At 35.5% G+C, this 18,954-nt stretch overlaps 1 protein-coding gene across 1 annotated transcript in view; it reads right to left on the bottom strand.

Annotated features, from left to right (window-relative positions):
• The window catches only part of KCNK2 (potassium two pore domain channel subfamily K member 2), a 229,641-nt gene extending 211,141 nt beyond the window's left edge, over positions 1-18,500 (bottom strand). The window contains exon 1 of the mRNA XM_029229275.1: positions 18,087-18,500. Coding sequence (XP_029085108.1) covers positions 18,087-18,120 — 34 coding nt within the window. The 5' untranslated portion in view covers positions 18,121-18,500. The remainder of the gene's footprint in view (positions 1-18,086) is intronic.
• Positions 18,501-18,954: the final 454 nt, after the last annotated feature.

Genomic DNA, 18,954 nt, shown 5'->3' with positions numbered 1-18,954 from the left:
TTATTAATACTTGATGAGGGTGTAATTCAATTTGGTGGAGAAAAAATGTCTATTTAACAAAATTTCTCCCCAAACTGGGTACCCGTCCTGAAAAAATTAAAGTAATAATCCTAGCTCATGTCATGTATAAAAAAACAGGTAAAGTAGTAAATATAACTATAATTTTAATATTTTATTAGGGCTTCTGGGGAAGACATAAAAGCTAATAAAGAACTGTGGTGTGGCAGAAGACACTATAAATAAAGACAGTAAACAAATAACAGACTTAGAAAACATGTTTGCAATGCAGATGACAAATAAGGGTTTAAAAGCTATAATTATATAAAGAGAGCTTTAAAAATCGGCAAGAAACAGGCAACAGCCTAAGAGGAAAACGAGCAACAAGATATAAATAGGCAATTCACAGATGAGCAAATCCAAATGGCCAATAAATACATATAAATATGTTGTTTAAATTCACTAATAGGGAAATTGAAAACTGAGTTAACAACAAACCATCACTTTAAACCTATCAGACTGGCAAAAATTTTAAATAATGATATCATTGTCAGTGGGGATATGTGGAAAAAAGTATTTTTTGTGCTGCTGGTGGAAATGCAAATGGGTACGGCTTCTTCAGAAAGCAATCTGACAATATTTATTAAAGCTAAAAATACATAAACCTTTTGACCCAGCAATGTATCTCCTGGGTATGTGTCCCATAGCAATATAACCACCAGTAAATAAATATATGTGAGCCCAGATGTTCATTACAGTACTCTTTGTAGCGGTAAAAAATATGTGTACACAAAGAAATAAGTTACGGTAATCCACAGGACACAATATTACTGTTCGTGTCTGCTAACCTGGAGAGACTCCCAAAAGCAACTCACGCATGAGAAAATATGCCCCCAAAAATGTATATAATATGGTTTCACTTTTGCAGAGCAAACAATGACAAAAACATATGCACATATGTGTGTATATGTGCACATATGTGTGTTATATGTATATGTATAAATGTGAGATCTGGTTCGATAATCATCAGGGACTTTACAGAAGAATTCATGTAAGAGTACACTAGTTAGGGGGGTTTATACTTGCTCACACTGATGTTACTTCAAGTGGTTGGAGCAAGAGAGGCAATTATGGGAAGAAGAAGAAGAAAGACAGTAGGGACTAAAAGGAAAAGCAAAACGGAAATATTGTAGTGCAATGAAAGCATTCTGATAATCTCATTTACATAAAATTGTGTTTGTGTGTATATGCATATTTTCTGACCCATACGGACAAGGTGTACCTACATGCATTGAGTGTGCTCTTGTAAGCACTTTATGTGGACTAACTTACTTAACTGTCACAACAACCCCATGAGGTACATATTATTATTATTTTCATTTAACAAATTAGAAAACTAGAGCTTAAATAACTTTCCCAAAGTTACATGATTACTTAGCTCCTGGGCTTGGATTTGAACCCAGGCAGTGTTACCCTGAAGCCTTGGCTCTTAACCACTAGACATACTTGCTTGTAACCAATTTATGTCCAGGCCATATTATTAAGCTAAATACACAACTGAAATGTAATGTGTATAATTTTATTTCAGTAAAAAGATAAACTCCTAGAGATATGTATGTTTGCTTGAGCAAGAAAAACGTTGTAGGAGTCTGTTGGCCTGTAGGCTGTTAATTTATTAGCTCTTGTAGGTGGGGATGGCTATATAGACTTTTATACCATTAATACATGTCTGATCAGTAGCCAGATAGTCTCCTACATAGTGAAAACAATTCATGAATCACTGAGGGGTTTTTTGTTTTTCCTCATTTAGGGCTCTTTAACATTTAAGAAACATTTGTTCAGTGGGCATTTCAGACATGAAAAGCTTTTTGAAGGAGGAGGAATTTAGTGCATAGGTAAGATTTTGAGAAGTCATGGGAATAGTGTGAGAAAAAATTAGGGCAGAAAATTGCAAGCCATCTTCAAAGCCTATTATTGCTGCAGTAACCGTGGCCAGCACAAGTGTCTTTGCGTGAAAGCAGTGTTGATAAACCTAGAAGACAGCATAGGTTTACACAGTCTCAAATGCCAGGATATTCTCTGGGCAGGCAGACCAGGCACCTGCAACACTGAGCCTCTTAATGTTGTGAACCAGCGCTGTGAGAAGATGACATGGATGCTGTGTGGACACCTGACACAGCCCCAGCCTTGGTTCCAGCCTGGAAGTCCTCAACCAAATACTGGCCCCATCCAGAGATTGCTTTAGTCCATGTGGCTTATGAGTCCACAGGGTGTCAGAGCAGAGCTGTGCCTGGCAGAAGCATTCACCCCATCAGGTCCCTACACCTGCTTCAGGAACTTCATGCCACCACTACTTTGCCAGAAGCAAAATAAATGTCCCCATCCACAAAGGGGACACATGTCCTTTCTCCTGCCCACTTCTTGGCAGCGGCTTTACTTGTGCCCTCCATGGATTTACTCACACTGGCTGGGGGGTGGGGGGATCCCCAACGCTGGGTATGCAGATTTGGCCCTTCTCTTCTGTGTCCTAATGACAAAACATCAAAGGCATCAGGGTATAGTGGTGGGAGACAAAACAAAACAAAACAGAGTATAATGTAAAATTTAGGGTTGGTTATTTGGGGTCAAACATAATCGCTACAATAGACCAACCTAGCTTTGAGCAACTTCTCTCATCCAAGTTTTCTCACCTGGAAAAGAGTGTCTTATAAACTAAAAAAAAATTTTTTTTTAATGTATAATTGTTTTGCATCACTCCCATTGTTAGTGAACGTTAATGTCAAAACAAATCTGGAATTTGGGGCTTACTGAAAGACATCTGCTGATGGATGGACTTTAGCTATAATATGCATCCTTAGATGCTAAATCTGTTTGCAACATGCCCAGGCTCACTAACTAGGGCACTCAACTATTGACTATAATTGTTGGGGAGTTATTTAAAGTGAGATACTGCCATGTCTTTCCAGTCTCAAAATGTTTCAATGTAACTCAAGTCAAACTATAAAATAATATTGAAGTGACATACTTATGGCCAGGGGGTAGATATTAAAAGGAGATTCATTAAAGAGTCACTGAACTGACAAGTTCAGTTATGCACAGCTGGATAATACAGCAGGAATTCTCTTTGTCAAACAGAGGTACACAGAAAGATGTCTTTGTAATAGAGTTGGCTGGAGCCCAAAGAGCCCATGTATTTCCAAGACTAAATTTCTTTCCTAATTTAACTGTACAGGAAAAAAAAAATGCAACAACAAAAAACAAAGCCTTAGAGAAAGTTCCTAAAAGGCAAGATTGGTCAGTTGAAAGGGATTTACACAGCTGTTTCACAGTAGCAATAGCTCCATTAAAATGGAAGTCTCATATTTTAGGGTTACTTCCTTCAGTTTAAAAATCTGTAGGCTGTGGAAAGCCATGTGTAAACAACCATACTTTTCATACTTGGATATTATGTAACTGGGCTGTCTCTTTTCATTCCTAGTAATTTCTTTTTACTTATGTGATTCTACCCCCACTGATAAAGCCAATTCTAGATTTACAGCTTCTGGGAAGGAAAGAGCAAAGGAGCAAATCACTAACTTCTGAGTTTTAAAAGCCAAAGTCTTTATATAAACATTAAAGTTGGAAAAATCATGATGTATGAAATTAAAGGTTTATTCTCTTCTATTTCAGAGAATGTAAAGATAATCTGGGCTGGGTAAAGGAGAGAAAACGCAGAGAGAGAAAGAGAGATTAGATGCTCCTAAATCCTTGGGAAGCGGCCTTGTACCCTCCCCCCATGCTAGGACAAGTCAGTCAGAGGGGGAATGCACCTCCTCAGTCAGGTTTGGGGAATCCCAGAGGAGCCTGTGACCTGGAACTTACTTTGCAGATCTCAGTAAAGCAGAGCATTTCTTTAAAATGCACTATGCCCTGCTCAGCATGGTAGCATTTGAGTAGCAATGGCTGCATAAGGTTTCCAGCCAAAGGGGGATGGAGACAGCATCAGAGAGCCCCTGTGGACCCAGGATAGCACAAGGGAACAGCCACACACTTCTCATGTCTCCTGAGAGGGGCTCAGAAATTGTCAAACAGACTTGATGAGTCCTGATGTTTAGGGCAAGAAGGATAAAACTTGTGAGGACTCAATAACCAGATATGGCACAACTAGTGCTACCAAGGTAGATGTCAAAATATCCATGCCAAGGACTTGGACCTCTGAAAGCTCCCAGACCTAGAAGTAAACCTGGGATTTGAGAAGATCCTGAATTGACTGAAAAGACCCTGAAACAATGGAAGAAACTCCAAATTAACCCAAGATTAAATTTCTCCCAAGTAAAATAGGGAACATGAAATAAAAGTTAAGTTCACTTCATAGGAAAGTCAAATTATATTTCTTAAACATTTGAGTTTATAGGTAGAGAATCATAAGTACTTCACATGACTACCTCAAGCACAATTTTCTCACTGTCCAAAAATAGAAGACAATTACTGTAAAGTTAAAATAAATGTTCTTAATATCCAATATCCAGGTATCATCTATCAATGAAAATATACATTCTGTGATTCTTTTTAACTTGGATCATTTAAAATTATTGAAATGACTAAATCTTCTCATCATTATTGAAATGTGTTTGATTATTAGAGTAAAGGCAGACCAGGAGTCTTATAAAATGAAATTAAAAGGTGATATCCTATGTATGACATTTTAGTTGGACAGTCTTTAATCCCAATTATTTGTTTGAGAGTACGTGATGGGAACAAAGAATAAAGCATAAGGAAACTTTTTAGAATTCATACATCCAAATGATTACCATCCTGAAATATTCACCCTGGAAAACCACTGAGATCTAAAGGTATTGATGCTGAAAATATTTCTGGAATCCTCTTTTGAAATTGGCTTCTGAGATGGTACATGAACCCCACAAGAAAATAGGTGTTGTCACTAGAGTTTAACCAATTTACAAGACATTCAAGAAAGGTAGTCTAAAAGTCTTTGTAGTCAGACTTTATCTTTGATTATTAATAATATTTCCAAGCTTGATACACTTATTCAATAAACTGATCCCAATTCAATAAATTGGTCCCAGTATTAACGGAGTTCACAGTACAAAACTATCCTTAAAGAATGCCCCCACTGAAAATATCCAAAACATCACACATCTGAAGGACACCTATCGAGCTACCAAAGGATTGGCATATATGGTAGAAAATGCACACTCATTCAACAAGGGAGGAAAAGACAGTTAATACTATGAACTTTGACCAATAGATCTATGATGACTCGTGTTGAACTAAATCCTCTTAACTTTTTCTTTTCTTAATAAAATATGGTCAGAAATTGTGGTCTCTTTTTTAAAAGCAAAAAAATAATATCGCATCAAAGAAAGGAAGAAAAGAATAACAGAGGCAAACCAGCTGGAGTATTCTCCATGGAGAATAACCAAGCATTCTGAAAAATTGACAATGTAAGAAGAGATGACCTACAACATCTCTAAACTAAATCTCTCTAACAGTCTTCCCTCCCTGCCACCCAAAAGGAACGCTTTGGTATGTCTGAATGCTCAACCTCTAATTCCAACCATACAGAAGATGAATTAATTGAAATATGTTCCAAATGAAAATTTAAAATATTATGTTAATATTCATGAGCAGAGTGTTTAATATTCAACAAACATTAATGCATCAGCACCGACCAATTAGAACAGATTCGGCAATTAACAGGCACTAGCTATTAACAACTGACATTGTCATACTGGACACCTTATCTGAGCCCTGCTCATGGCTGTTTCTTAAGGAAAGAAATAACTCCTTTTTACATAGAAATAGATGTTTTTTCTTTATGTGAACTCAGTGAGAAACAGTCTCTAATTGCATCTTATTTTTTGAAAAGTCTATATTTTGCTTCAGAAAAGGAAAGAAATAACTCCTTTTTACATAGAAATAGATGTTTTTTCTTTATGTGAACTCAGTAAGAAACAGTCTCTAATTGCATCTTATTTTTTGAAAAGTCTATATTTTGCTTTACTTTGCTGTAAAAGTAGGTAATTTTATCCACTCAGAAGACTTTAAAAGCAAAGTGATATCACTCTATCAGACAGAAAAGGGCTTCCTAAGTTTTTTCTTTTTTTTTAATTGAAGTATAGTTGATGTATAAGTTACAGGTATATAATATAGTGATTCACAATTTTTAAAAGTTATATTCCATTTATAGTTATTATAAAATATTGGATATATTCCCTGTGTTGTACAATATATCCCTGTAGCTTATTTTATACATAATAGTTTGTACCTCTTAATTTCCTAACCCTATACTACCACCCCCCCTTCCTTCTTCCCATTGGTAACCACTAGTTTGTTCTCTATGTCTGTGTTTGTTTCTTTTTTATTATAAAAATTACATGGAGTCTAGGTTCTGCTGGAGGAAACCATACTAAACCAGTTATTGATAATAGTGGAATAAGGATAAAAGGGCTCATTTTCTCAGGTACTTAGGAGGTAGAAGATTATAAAATACCCAAAGAGCGACGAGTATTTCTTAGATTCCTTTTTTTTTCATGTTGAAAGAGAACTGCATTCCATGGGTGCTTACCAGACCTAGCCAGCTTCATCTCTCACTTGCAGTGGCTCCTAACACTCTCTGTCTTTCTTTCTCTCTCTCTTTCTCTCTCTCTCTCTCTCTCTCTCTCTGATTTTGCTCTTAACTCCTCCAATTCATTGGCCATGTAGCAGTCAGTGCGATCTTTTAAAGCTGTAAGTCTGATTATGCCCCTTCGCTACATAAAACTTTTCAAGAAGTTTCTATTGCTTTTAAAATGAAAGATGAACTCCTAAGCTTGACTACATGGCCCTGAATGATTGGTCCTGTATATTTCTCCAGTCTCATTTTGAACCTCTCTCCCTTTCACTCACTGTCTTCCTGCTACACAGGACAAAGTTCTTCCCATCCTCTGGCTGTGCACGTATATTCCTTCCATTGTCTTCACTAGCTCTTTCCTACTTATCCCTCAATTTCAGCTAAACTGTCGCTTTTAAAAGGTCTTCCCTGAATCTCCAATTAATTTTTCTTATCATTATGAACTCATGGATTTAAACATTTGATGGATTTAGTTCATTGCAATAATTATCCTGTTCAAATTGTCTCATTTTTAGCTAATAGTAGCCTTTTAAAATTGGTTTCATATTCATGAATCAAAGATATAGCCCTATTAGCCTTAAGGGCCTTTTCACTATATGATATAAGATGTTCCATGTTCATTTTCTGCATATCTTTATCCACACTTGGACCCACCACACATTTCCCAAAGCTATCTTAGCTTCTTTAGTGGGAAAACAGTATATCAAGACCACAATTTTGGTGCTAAAGATTCTCATTGTTATTGGGTGCTTGGTAATTTTTTCAAAGCCCTTCCAGTGGACACAGCTGAGAAATATATTTATAACTATATCTATATCATACATACTATATTACATACCTACTCTATTACATATGTTCTCAACTGCATATATATAATATATTATATATGTGTGTATATTAAATACCTTATGTTAATACTGATATTTCAATTTCAAATTCAGTACTAAAACGTTTATGCTTAACTTCTTCCATATCATCTGTATCTCATTTTTTCCATAAGAATCCTGCTTCTCAAGGTCACAAAAGATGATAAAATTATAGAGTATACCGTAATTACTCATTTTTTTAATTCATGTTACATGTAGAATAATCTCAAGATAACAACATTAATATTACCAGCAATATGATTACTGACTACATTTAAAATATTTTTGGCCCACATGACCATATCAATAGATGCAGAAAAAGGATTTGAAAAAAATTAAAATCCACCCATAATAAAAACTCTTAGCAAACTGCATCATATATTATAATGATTATAATAGAAAGAAACTTATTTAACCTGATAAAGGATATCTACAAAAAGTCCTATAGCTAACACCATATCTAATGATGATGATTCAATATTTTCCACCTAAGATCAGGAACAAGTCAAAGATGTTTGTTCTCACCACTCCTACTCAACATAGTACTGAAAGCCCTAGCCAGTACAATAAGGCAAGTAAAAGAAATAAAAGGCGCATGTATTGGAAAGAAAAAAAATAAATAAAACTGTCTCTATTCCTACACTGTATGATCTAAATTAAAAAAATCTAAAAAACGTCCAGGTAAAGCTCCTAGAGCTAAGAAATGAGCTTAGCAAATTTGCAAGATAAATGGCAATACACAAAAACAATCTAACATACACCTATATACCAGCAATAAAAATAAGAAATATAATTTGTAAAGTACCACTTATAAGAGCTCCCAAAAATGAAATACCTAGGTATGAATCTAACAAAAAATGTAGTCTACATGATAAAAAATAAAAAAGAAAAGAAAGAAATCAAGAGCTAAATAAGTGGATTAAATGGCTCAAATATCATTGAGATGTCAATGTTCCCCAAATTTATCTATAGAGTTACTTCTTATCCCAATCAAACTTGCAGTAAGATTTTTATAGGTATTGTCAAGTTGAGTCAAAATTTTATATAGAAAGACAAAGGATGTAGAAAACAACTTTGAGAAAGAAGAACAAATTTAGAGGCCTTACATTATCTGGTTTTATGACTTACTGTAAAGTTATACTAATTAAGACAGTATGGTATTAGTGAAAGTATACACACATAAATTTATGGGACAAAATAGAGAGTCTAGAAATAGACCTACAAAAATACAGTCAACTGACTTTTGATACAAGTACAAAGGCAATTCTATGGATAAAAGATAGGGTTTTTTCCACAAACAGTGCTGAAACAATTGGATATTCATATGCAAAAATATATGCCTCAAGCCACTCTTCATAACTTATAAAAAAATTAAAGTGGATCATGGACCTAGATGTAAAACATAAAATTACAAATCTTCTGACAAAAGAAAACACAGGAGAAAATGCTCATGAGTTTGGTTTAGGAATAGAATTCTTAGACATAACACTGAGAGCTTGATCCATAAGAGAAAAAAATAGATCAATTATATCTCATCATAACTAGAACAGCTTTCTCTATAAAAGATGGTTAAGAAAGTGAAAGGTAAACTACAGGAAATATCTTCAAATTACCAATCCAACAAAGGATTTATACCCATAATTTTAAAAGAACTCTCAGAATAACAATAAGAAAACAAATATCCAACGAAAAATGGTCAAGAGATTTGAGCATTTCACCAAACAAGATATTCAGATCACAAATAAGCACGTGAAAAAATGCTCACCATCTAAAAACCATAATGAGATGCCATTACACACTTCTTAGAATGGATAAGAAATAAAAACAACAAAACAAACAATAAACTGACTGATAATGCCAAGTGCTGACAAGGAGGCCAAGAAACTAGAACTCTTATACATTGCTGGTCGGAATGCAAATTGGTAAAGTCGGTTTGGAAGACAGTTTGGCAGTTTCTTATAAAGTTAAATGTACATTTACAATATTCTGCAATCCCATTCCTAGGAATTCATTTACCCTAGAAAAATGAAAACTTACATTCACACAAAAACCTGTATTTACAGTGTATCACGTTTAGAGCAGCATTGTTTATAATCACCAAAAACTGGAAACAGCCTGAATGTTCTTCATCGGTGAATAAACCAACAAACTCTGGTACAATAAAATATTGCTTGGCAATAAAAAGAAACAAACTATTGATAGACATGGATGAGTCACAAATGCATTCTGCTCAGTGAAAGAAACCAGACTCAGAAGGTGCAAACTGTATTATTTCACTTATATGACTTTCTGGAAAAGGCAAAACTATAGAGATAAAAACAGGTAAGTGTTCCCAGGGATTAGGGATGGGGGAGGCTTTTACTACGAACAAGCAGCATGAGGGAGTATTCTGGCAATGAAGGAGCTGTCCTTTATCTTGATTATGGTGATGGTTACAAGACTCTATACATTTGTGGAAACTTGCAGATCTACGCACACAAAAATTAGTGAATTTTACTTTATGTAGGTTTTTAATAGTTCAAAATATATATACAAAATAAAAATCTGTGTTTTGTGAGCAGACTATCTTACCCTGAAGAAGTGAGAATCCTGTACCTTTCTCAAAAATAAAACAAATCTTAAAAACATAAAGGAAAAGAAGCAAAAACTTTTCCAAGATTGCACTACTCAGAACTCTAATAAAATGTCAAGGTGTGGAAAGTTTACCGTCTGCTTTTATACATGACTGTTCAATTTATCTTGACCTCTCACCTCGGGTTTCAAAAAAACAGCCTAGTGAAAACTAAACATTTTGGCATCATACAATTCAGTGACCTGTAATTGCACCTCCATTAGCTCTGCTGCACCAAGTCTAACCTTAGAGGCTGTTTCTCTCACACGAGGGTGGAGTAATAAGGATAACCCTATGTGAGCCATATTCTCACAGAATAAGGTTTTCTCTAAGTTTCAATCTATTCAATTCAAAATGCATCTAAGCCCTCAATTCCAAGATTTCCTCTTCGAGCCGATATTTTCATAAAATGCCATCAACCAAAAGTATTATACAGAACATGTGGCAACGTTAAGCTATTAAATGAAAATTAAGAACTGAGCTAAAAGAATGTTGCACAGACGGAGCTGCTGAGAAAAAATCAACACATTTCAAAATCACCTAGTGTATAACTTGTGTAAGATATTTGGACCCTGCTGCTATAGTTTTCTGGTTTTCTCCTGCACCTGTAAATTGTGGTTCTTACTGGCTAAAATCTTCAATCATACCAAGAAGACTTCTGATTATTAGACACAAATCAACAGATATAACCATACCCTGAGTCTCAAGATCTATGCCTATAAGATGTAGCTTATCAGCCTTTGAGGAGCTATAGAGCAGAGTTTTACCTGATACTGCCAATTTGTTAATTGGTTATACGTGTGTGTGTGTGTGTGTGTGTGTGTGTGTGTGTGTGTGTGTGTGTGTATTTATTTATATATATACACACACAAATATATATACAAATAAATAAATTTATTTATATAGTATATAAATAAAATAAGATATATAAAATAAAATTGTCCAAATCCATGTCATTTTAGACAAGGAAGATGGCCAAGAGTGTGCCTGTGGCCTTGACTCCCTTGTAAAACAACAAATTTAATGAGCAAATATCAGCACCTTTACTCTCTAGAAGTGTCTGGGATACACTGATAGCATAGGAGTCAGAGAATTCCAGACACGCAGGTTTTCTGCACACCTAACTGGGGCTGAACCTAGTTGCAGTATCTCTTTTTGTGTGCCTGATTGGTTGGGTCTCTGTAGAAGGCACAAAACAAGGTAAGTGTTAATTAGCGCTCAAGTTTAAGGGTCCTATTAAGGCATGAGAGAAGCAGATGAATCATATATTTCTAGATAAAAATCAGAGATAGTCATCAAACCATTAGATAAATTACACTAGATGCAAAGTCTTATTTCATATTTGATCTTCTCCTTAGACAATTCTGCCTAATCTCTGACTTATTATTCATATTATGCAGTAAATGAAGTTAATGTGCAACCCTCTCTACTTCAGAGGTGAGAAAAAAATGAAATTATATATGTAGAAACACTTTAAAAAGAAAATGGCACTAGACAGATGCAAGATAATATTTTTTTAAGAGCCACTGCTCACACTCTCCCAAATACATAGTAATTTTCCAGCTAGTAAATCTAACAGCTAGATTGTTATTTCATATCTGTGATGCGCAAACATTGCTTAAGCTAGTATAAACAGTAGTGTAAAAATGATGGTTCTGCCAAGTGCTTTGTGCTTACGCTGATAACAAATGGACACAATAAATTAAATCATCGACATACACCATCCACTTAAAACTTGGACTTTTGCAGGCACCAAGGGAAGATGTCGTAGGAAACATTTTGAAGATGAACAATTTTCTGTCCTTAAACTCTCCAAAACCATTTCTCCTGAGAATGACCTTGCTGGCTATGGTGGGTTTCCTAAAATGATTTAACAGAGGATGAAAAGGGGAATTAATTGGCCAATGTTTCCACTATCTTAGTCATCAAAGACTACAGAGCAGTCCGTCAAATTAATTTAGACCACCTAACACATCAAAAACACCACAAAAAAACTTTATTACTTTCAAGCCGTGCATTCTGATTGCCTTATTCTTTTTTTTTGTTTGTTTTGTTTTTTTTAAAATTTTTTTAACATCTTTATTGGAGTATAATTGCTTTAAAATGGTGTGTTAGTTTCTGCTTTATAAAAAAGTGAATCAGCTATACATATACACATATCGCCATATGGCCTCCCTCTTGTGTCTCCCTCCCACCCTCCCTATCCCACCCCTCTAGGTGGTCACAAAGCACCGAGCTGATCTCCTTGTGCTATGCGGCTGCTTCCCACTAGCTATCTATTTTACATTTGGTATTGTATATATGTCCATGCCACTCTCTCACTTTGTCCCAGCTTACCCTTTCTCCACCCCGCGTCCTCAAGGCCATTCTCTATGTCTGCGTCTTTATTCTTGTCCTGCCCCTAGGTTCTTCAGAGCCATATTTTGTTTGTTTGTTTTTAGATTCCATATATATGTGTTAGCTTAGGGTATTTATTTTTCTCTTTCTGACTTACTTCACTCTGTATGACAGTCTCTAGGTCCATCCACCTCACTACAGATAACTCAATTTCATTTCTTTTTATGGCTGAGTAATATTCCATTGTATATATGTGCCACATCTTCTTTATCCATTCATCTGTTGATGAACACTTAAGCTGCTTCCATGTCCTGGCTATTGTAAATAGAGCTGCAGTGAACATTGTGGTACATGACTGTTTTTGAATTATGGTTTTCTCTAGGTATATGCCCAGTAGTGGGATTGCTGGGTCGTATGGTAGTTTTATTTTTAGTTTTTTAAGGAACCTCCATACTCTTCTCCATAGTGGCTGTATCAATTTACATTCCCATCAACAGTGCAAGAGGGATCGCTTTTCTCCACACCCTCTCCAACATTTATTGTTTGTAGATTTTTTTGATGATGGCCATTCTGACGGGTGTGAGGTGATACCTCACTGTAGTTTTGATTTGCATTTCTCTAATGATTGGTGTTGTTGAGCACCCCCTCATATGTTTGTTGGCAATCTGTATATCTTCTTTGGAGAAATGTCTATTTAGGTCTTCTGCCCATTTTTGGATTGGGTTGTTTGTTTTTTTGATATTGAGCTGCATGAGCTGCTTGTAAATTTTGGAGATTAATCCTCTGTCAGTGGCTTCATTTGCAAATATTTTCTCCCATTCTGAGGGTTGTCTTTTCGTCTTGTTTATGGTTTCCTTTGCTGTGCAAAAGCTTTTAAGTTTCATTAGATTCCATTTGTTTATTTGTGTTTTTATTTCCATTTCTCTAGGAGGTGGGTCAAAAACGATCTTGCTGTGATTTATGTCATAGAGTGTTCTTCCTATGTTTTCCTCTAAGAGTTTTATAGTGTCTGGCCTTACATTTAGGTCTTTAATCCATTTTGAGTTTATTTTTGTGTATGGTGTTAGGATGTGTTCTAATTTCATTCTTTTACATGTAGCTGTCCAGTTTTCCCAGCACCACCGATTGAAGAGGCTGTCTTTTCTCCATTGTATATTCTTGCCTCCTTTATCAAAAATAAGGTGACCAGGTGTGTGTCAGTTTATCTCTGGGCTTTCTATCCTGTTCCACTGATCTATATTTCTGTTTTTCTGTCAGTACCATACTGTCTTGATTACTGTAGCTTTGTAGTATAGTCTGAAGTCAGGGAACCTGATTCCTCCAGCTCCGCTTTTCTTTCTCAAGATTGCTTTGGTTATTCGGGGTCTTTTGTGATTCCATACAAATTGTGAAATTTTTTGCTCTAGTTCTGTGAAAAATGCCATTGGTAGTTTGATAGGGATTGCATTGAATATGTAGATTGCTTTGGGTCCTATAGTCATTTTCACAGTGTTGATTCCTCAAATCCAAGAACATGGTATATCTCTCCATCTGTTTGTATCATCTTTAATTTATTTCATCAGTGTCTTATGGTTTTCTGCATACAGGTCTTTTGTCTCCTTATGTAGGTTTATGCTTAGGTATTTTAGTCTTCTTGTTTCAATGGTAAATGGGAGTGTTTCCTTAATTTCTCTTTTATATTTTTCATCATTAGTGTATAGGAATGCAAGAGATTTCTGTGCATTAATTTTGGTTCCTGCTACTTTACCAAGTTCATTGATTAGCTCTAGTAGTTTTCTGGTAGCATCTTTAGGATTCTCTATATATAGTATCATGTCATCGGCAAACAGTGACAGCTTTACTTCTTCTTTTCCAATTTGTGTTCCTTTTATTTCTTTTTCTTCTCTGATTGCTGTGCCTAAAACTTCCAAAACTATGTTGAATAATAGTGGTGAGAGTGGACAAACTTGTCTTGTTCCTGATCTTAGTGGAAATGGTTTCAGTTTTTCACCATTGAGAACAATGTTGGCTGTGGGGTTTGTCATATATGGCCTTTATTATGTTGAGGTAAGTTCCATCTATGTCTACTTTCTGGAGGGTTTTTATCATAAATGGGTGTTGAATTTTGTCAAAAGCTTTTTCTGCATCTATTGAGATGATCATATGGTTTTTCTCCTTCAATTTGTTAATATGGTTTATTACATTGATTGATTTGTGTATATTGAAGAATCCTTGCATTATTACAAGCAACTATATGCCAATACAATGGATAACCTGGAAGAAGTGGACAAATTCTGAGAAAAGCACAACCTTCCGAGACTGAACCAGGAAGAAATAGAAAATATAAACAGACCAATCACAAGAACTGAACTTGGAACTGTGATTAAAAATCTTCCAACAAACAAAAGCCTAGGACCAGATGGCTTCACAGGTGAATTCTATCAAACATTCAGAAAAGAGCTAACACCTATCCTTCTCAAACTCTTCCAAAATATAGCAAAGGGAGGAACACTCTCAAACTCATTCTATGAGGCCACTATCACCCTGATACCAAAACCAGACAAAGATGTCACAAAAACAGAAAACTACTGGCCAATATCACTGATGAATATAGATGCAAAAATCCTCAACAAAATACTAGCAAACAGAATCCAGCAGCACATTAAAAGGATCGTACACCATGAACAAGTGGGGTTTATCCCAGGAATGCCTTATTCTTTTACTACACTTGTAATAGCTTTGCTTTACAATTTTCTTATATGAGGAGCTCACTAGGTGGAGAATAGATATTTCTATTGAGTTGCATCTTTGGATAGCATTTAGCACAAGCAAGGAATTTAGGTTATTTTAAACATCTAGAATTACTAAAATGACAATTTTAGAAAAGTCTCTAAAGCTCATGTAGTTTAACCATCTTACAGGCCAAGCAGTTAACGTAAATTATCTAATTTAATCTTTACAATTATTCTAAGAGGCACAAATTATTAACCCCATTTATGGGGAACCAGATGCTTAGAGTTCAAGTAATTTGCTCAAGGTCACCTGGTTTATAAGTGAGGAATCTGGAATTCCAATACACATTTGTCTGATTCAAAATACTTTCTTTTCCCTCCACATTGAACCTCCTCATCTACCAGTGGTAGGGAGTTTATTCCTCCTGATACAGCAAATCTTTAGACAGTTCTGGCAACGGATATTTCTGATGTCAAACAACTAACTAGGAAAAATATAATGTGCCATAAAAATTCAAATTATCATTTGTTATCAATAACTATATCCTGGGCTTCCCTGGTGGCGCAGTGGTTGAGAATCTGCCTGCTCATGCAGGGGACACGGGTTCGAGCCCTGGTCTGGGAGGATCCCACATGCCACGGAGCAACTAGGCCGGCGAGCCACAACTACTGAGCCTGCGCGTCTGGAGCCTGTGCTCCACAACAAGAGAGGCCACGATAGTGAGAGGCCCGCGCACCGCGATGAAGAGTGGCCCCCGCTTGCCACAACTAGAGAAAGCCCTCGCACAGAAACGAAGACCCAACACAGCAAAAATAAGTAAATTAACTAATAAACTCCTACTCCCAACATCTTCTTTAAAAAAAATAAAAATAAAAATAAATAACAATATCCTGATTGGTGTTGGGGGGTTGGGGGTGGGGGGAGGAAGGGACAACCTAAGACTATATTTTCCTTTTGAAGATAATTCTCAAAATCATTCTACCACACTTTGGCTTTCAGATTATAATCAAATGCCTTCCCTTTGCTTAAAAAGGAAGGCTTAAAAGACTTCCCTAATATTGCATCATTTCTTGACTGGGGTCTCAGAATTCTACCTAATAAATCCAGGTGATTTTAGCCTGAAAAAATGCTCATGTAGACAATATCAAGCAACTTTCTAATTCTTAAAAGAACTTCCAAATGAGTCCTATAGAATATCTTTTTCTAATTATAGTTACATTCTGATAGATCTGTCTGGATAAATTACTTGTAAAATACATCTCTAAGTAGGAAACTAAACTGAGTAGTTAATGGGATAATTTAAGCTTATCCAAATGTTATATATGATTATCCAAAAGTCTTTTTACCTTGATGATAATTGTTGCTTAGTTACAGCTTCTATCATCTCCTACCCAAAGGATCCCACCATCACTTCTAATAAGATGCAATAAAATCATGTGTACAGCATTCTTGTTTCCTACTTGTGGTAGCAGAAGGACATGTGTTTAGTTTAACAAGTATCTATAGCAAGTGATCTAGAAAACACTGAAGTACTAGAATAGTGTTATCTGGCATCATATGAGACAAAGATGGCATCTGTAATGAGTTTCCATTACCTCTTCAGCTCTCTCCCACTCAATGCCTTTCTCCATATTTTCTGCTTCTCTTCTGTCGCTCCAGAAACACTTGGTTTGACTCCAAGAATCTCTCCATCCACTCACCTCTCAGTTTATTTTCATGCCCCTTACACCTAAAAAAGTGATCTCCCCCATTTGAGGACTTGGCCAGTGTCTTGACCTACCCATTATTCCTCAGCAGAGGGGGCTCCAAAATTGCTAATTCCAAGTCTCAGTGCCACAAACTAGCACCTGGAATTTACATACTGATTGGAAATAAGCTGATCTTTTACATACTGATTTGCTCCAAAAACATTACCCTTCAGATAAACAGTAAGTTGGACAAACTTTTTTGTATTTCAAAAGAAAAACAACCAAGAATAGAAATCAATTAGAAAATTGATTTTTAAAGAAATCCCCTCTTGAAAACAGCAAAACAGTGTAACCCTATTATTGTACAGTTCTTTGTTAAACAATTCAATCACATTCATGTGTAAGTTCATGTAAGTTCCTGTTATGTAAATGATTACTGTACAATCAGGATAACTGTCCTATTATGCAACACCAGCATATATTCAACATTTAAAAACTACTTATTAAGTATGTAGTCTATGCCAGGCACTAAAGATAGACTTAGCTATACTTAATAATTACATAGGATTATGCTGCTGATGAGCTTGCTTTACCTTTCCAAGACCATAACAATATTACTATGGAATACTAAATATTGTTATATAGAAGTCTTATATACAGACATCTAAACAATTTTCAAACAAAACTCCTTACCAAAGAAATTATGGAAATGTAAAGATTTTAAAAGGCCTTAGTTCCCAAGTTTTAAACTATCATACCTTTCCTTCCCCATATCTAAAATTCTAAGCCACCTCTTCCCTACAATACAAATTAGATTCACTAAGGAAAGAGCTAATATTCTAAGTAAATTACAAATAATGTGTGTCAATTTATTTATGAAAAAAATTGATTACAGGGTTAGCCATAACATGAAACCAAAGTATACATCATTCAAATGACCAGAATCCAAATGTAATGGAATTTATAGATACTAACGTTGATCGATTTTGCATTGCCAGAAGTAATACATCACACAGTAAAAGCCTGATATAACATGCCTATTGTATAAAACATGCCCACGTCAACGTGCAATTTATTTGTGTTGCAAGATCATGCAAAAAAATTCCAGTAACTAACCCTCTGTTGGAACCACCCATTGAGTTTAATTATAGACTTGTCTATAATGAAGACTCCCTACATCAAATACTTGCTTGGAAATCTACTCCACATACGCTAGAAGTTTTGAAAATAATAAGATACTTGATTATTGCAAAAATACTTACAGTAGAAGTTCCTTCTTGCTTGTGGGTTCATCATTTGGGGATGTTTTCATCAGGAGTCATCATGCTTTTGATCTTTAATGCCGTTCTTCCTCCAAGGTTTCTTGTCGGTAATTTCCCAAGCAGAGTCACTTGTATTAACAAGCCATTGTCCCATATTGTTTCCTTTTTATGTGTGAATGTTACCCTGTAGATTGATTTCCTGTCCAAAAACAGTCAAAAATGAACAAACGCTGCTGTATGCAAGTGAAATGTGCTACTCAAATACTCTGTTTTTGCAGTTTGGTTCAGGAAGAAATTCCCTGATTGAAAGGAGGAAATATATTGCAGTGCTCCAGAGAACTTAAAAGACAGAAGTTTCTTCCTTATAAATGAGCATATCAAAATTGTCAGCATCATTTACTCTCACTAGTTTGTGACTCAAGTACTACTGCACCCGAAGCATCCATGTACTGTGTGTAGCCTAAAGACACTCCCAATTGCCACAGTAACAATATCCCAACTATATTTTAAAATCAGGCTTAGTATGCTTTGAAGTACATAATGTTTTCCATTCCTGAAAGGACAAAGAGATCTACATTGTCAAAGTTTATTTTTAAGCTCATATGCTTGCTAAGTGCAGTGGCGAACAGGCTTTCCGTGCCTGTAGTACCATTGCTGGAACCTATTAATGCAAACAGATGAGTCGTTGGCTTGGTTCCACATAGGCTCTTATTTCTTTTTTTAAGCCTTATCTAAATTGCATTGATTATAATTTCTTAAATCAAGAATGCTATCACTTTTCTGAGCTTGCTTGTTTTAATTTTATCAGTACAGAAGCAATGCAAGAAAGGCAAATAAGAGGAAGGTTTCAAATAGTTTTTGCTGAGAT

The sequence above is a fragment of the Monodon monoceros genome, unplaced genomic scaffold (genome assembly GCF_005190385.1).
Source record: "Monodon monoceros isolate NGI ecotype Baffin Bay Population unplaced genomic scaffold, NGI_Narwhal_1 Super_Scaffold_18, whole genome shotgun sequence".
In the NCBI taxonomy this organism is placed as follows: domain Eukaryota; kingdom Metazoa; phylum Chordata; class Mammalia; order Artiodactyla; family Monodontidae; genus Monodon; species Monodon monoceros.
This window is presented reverse-complemented; position numbering and strand designations above follow the sequence as displayed.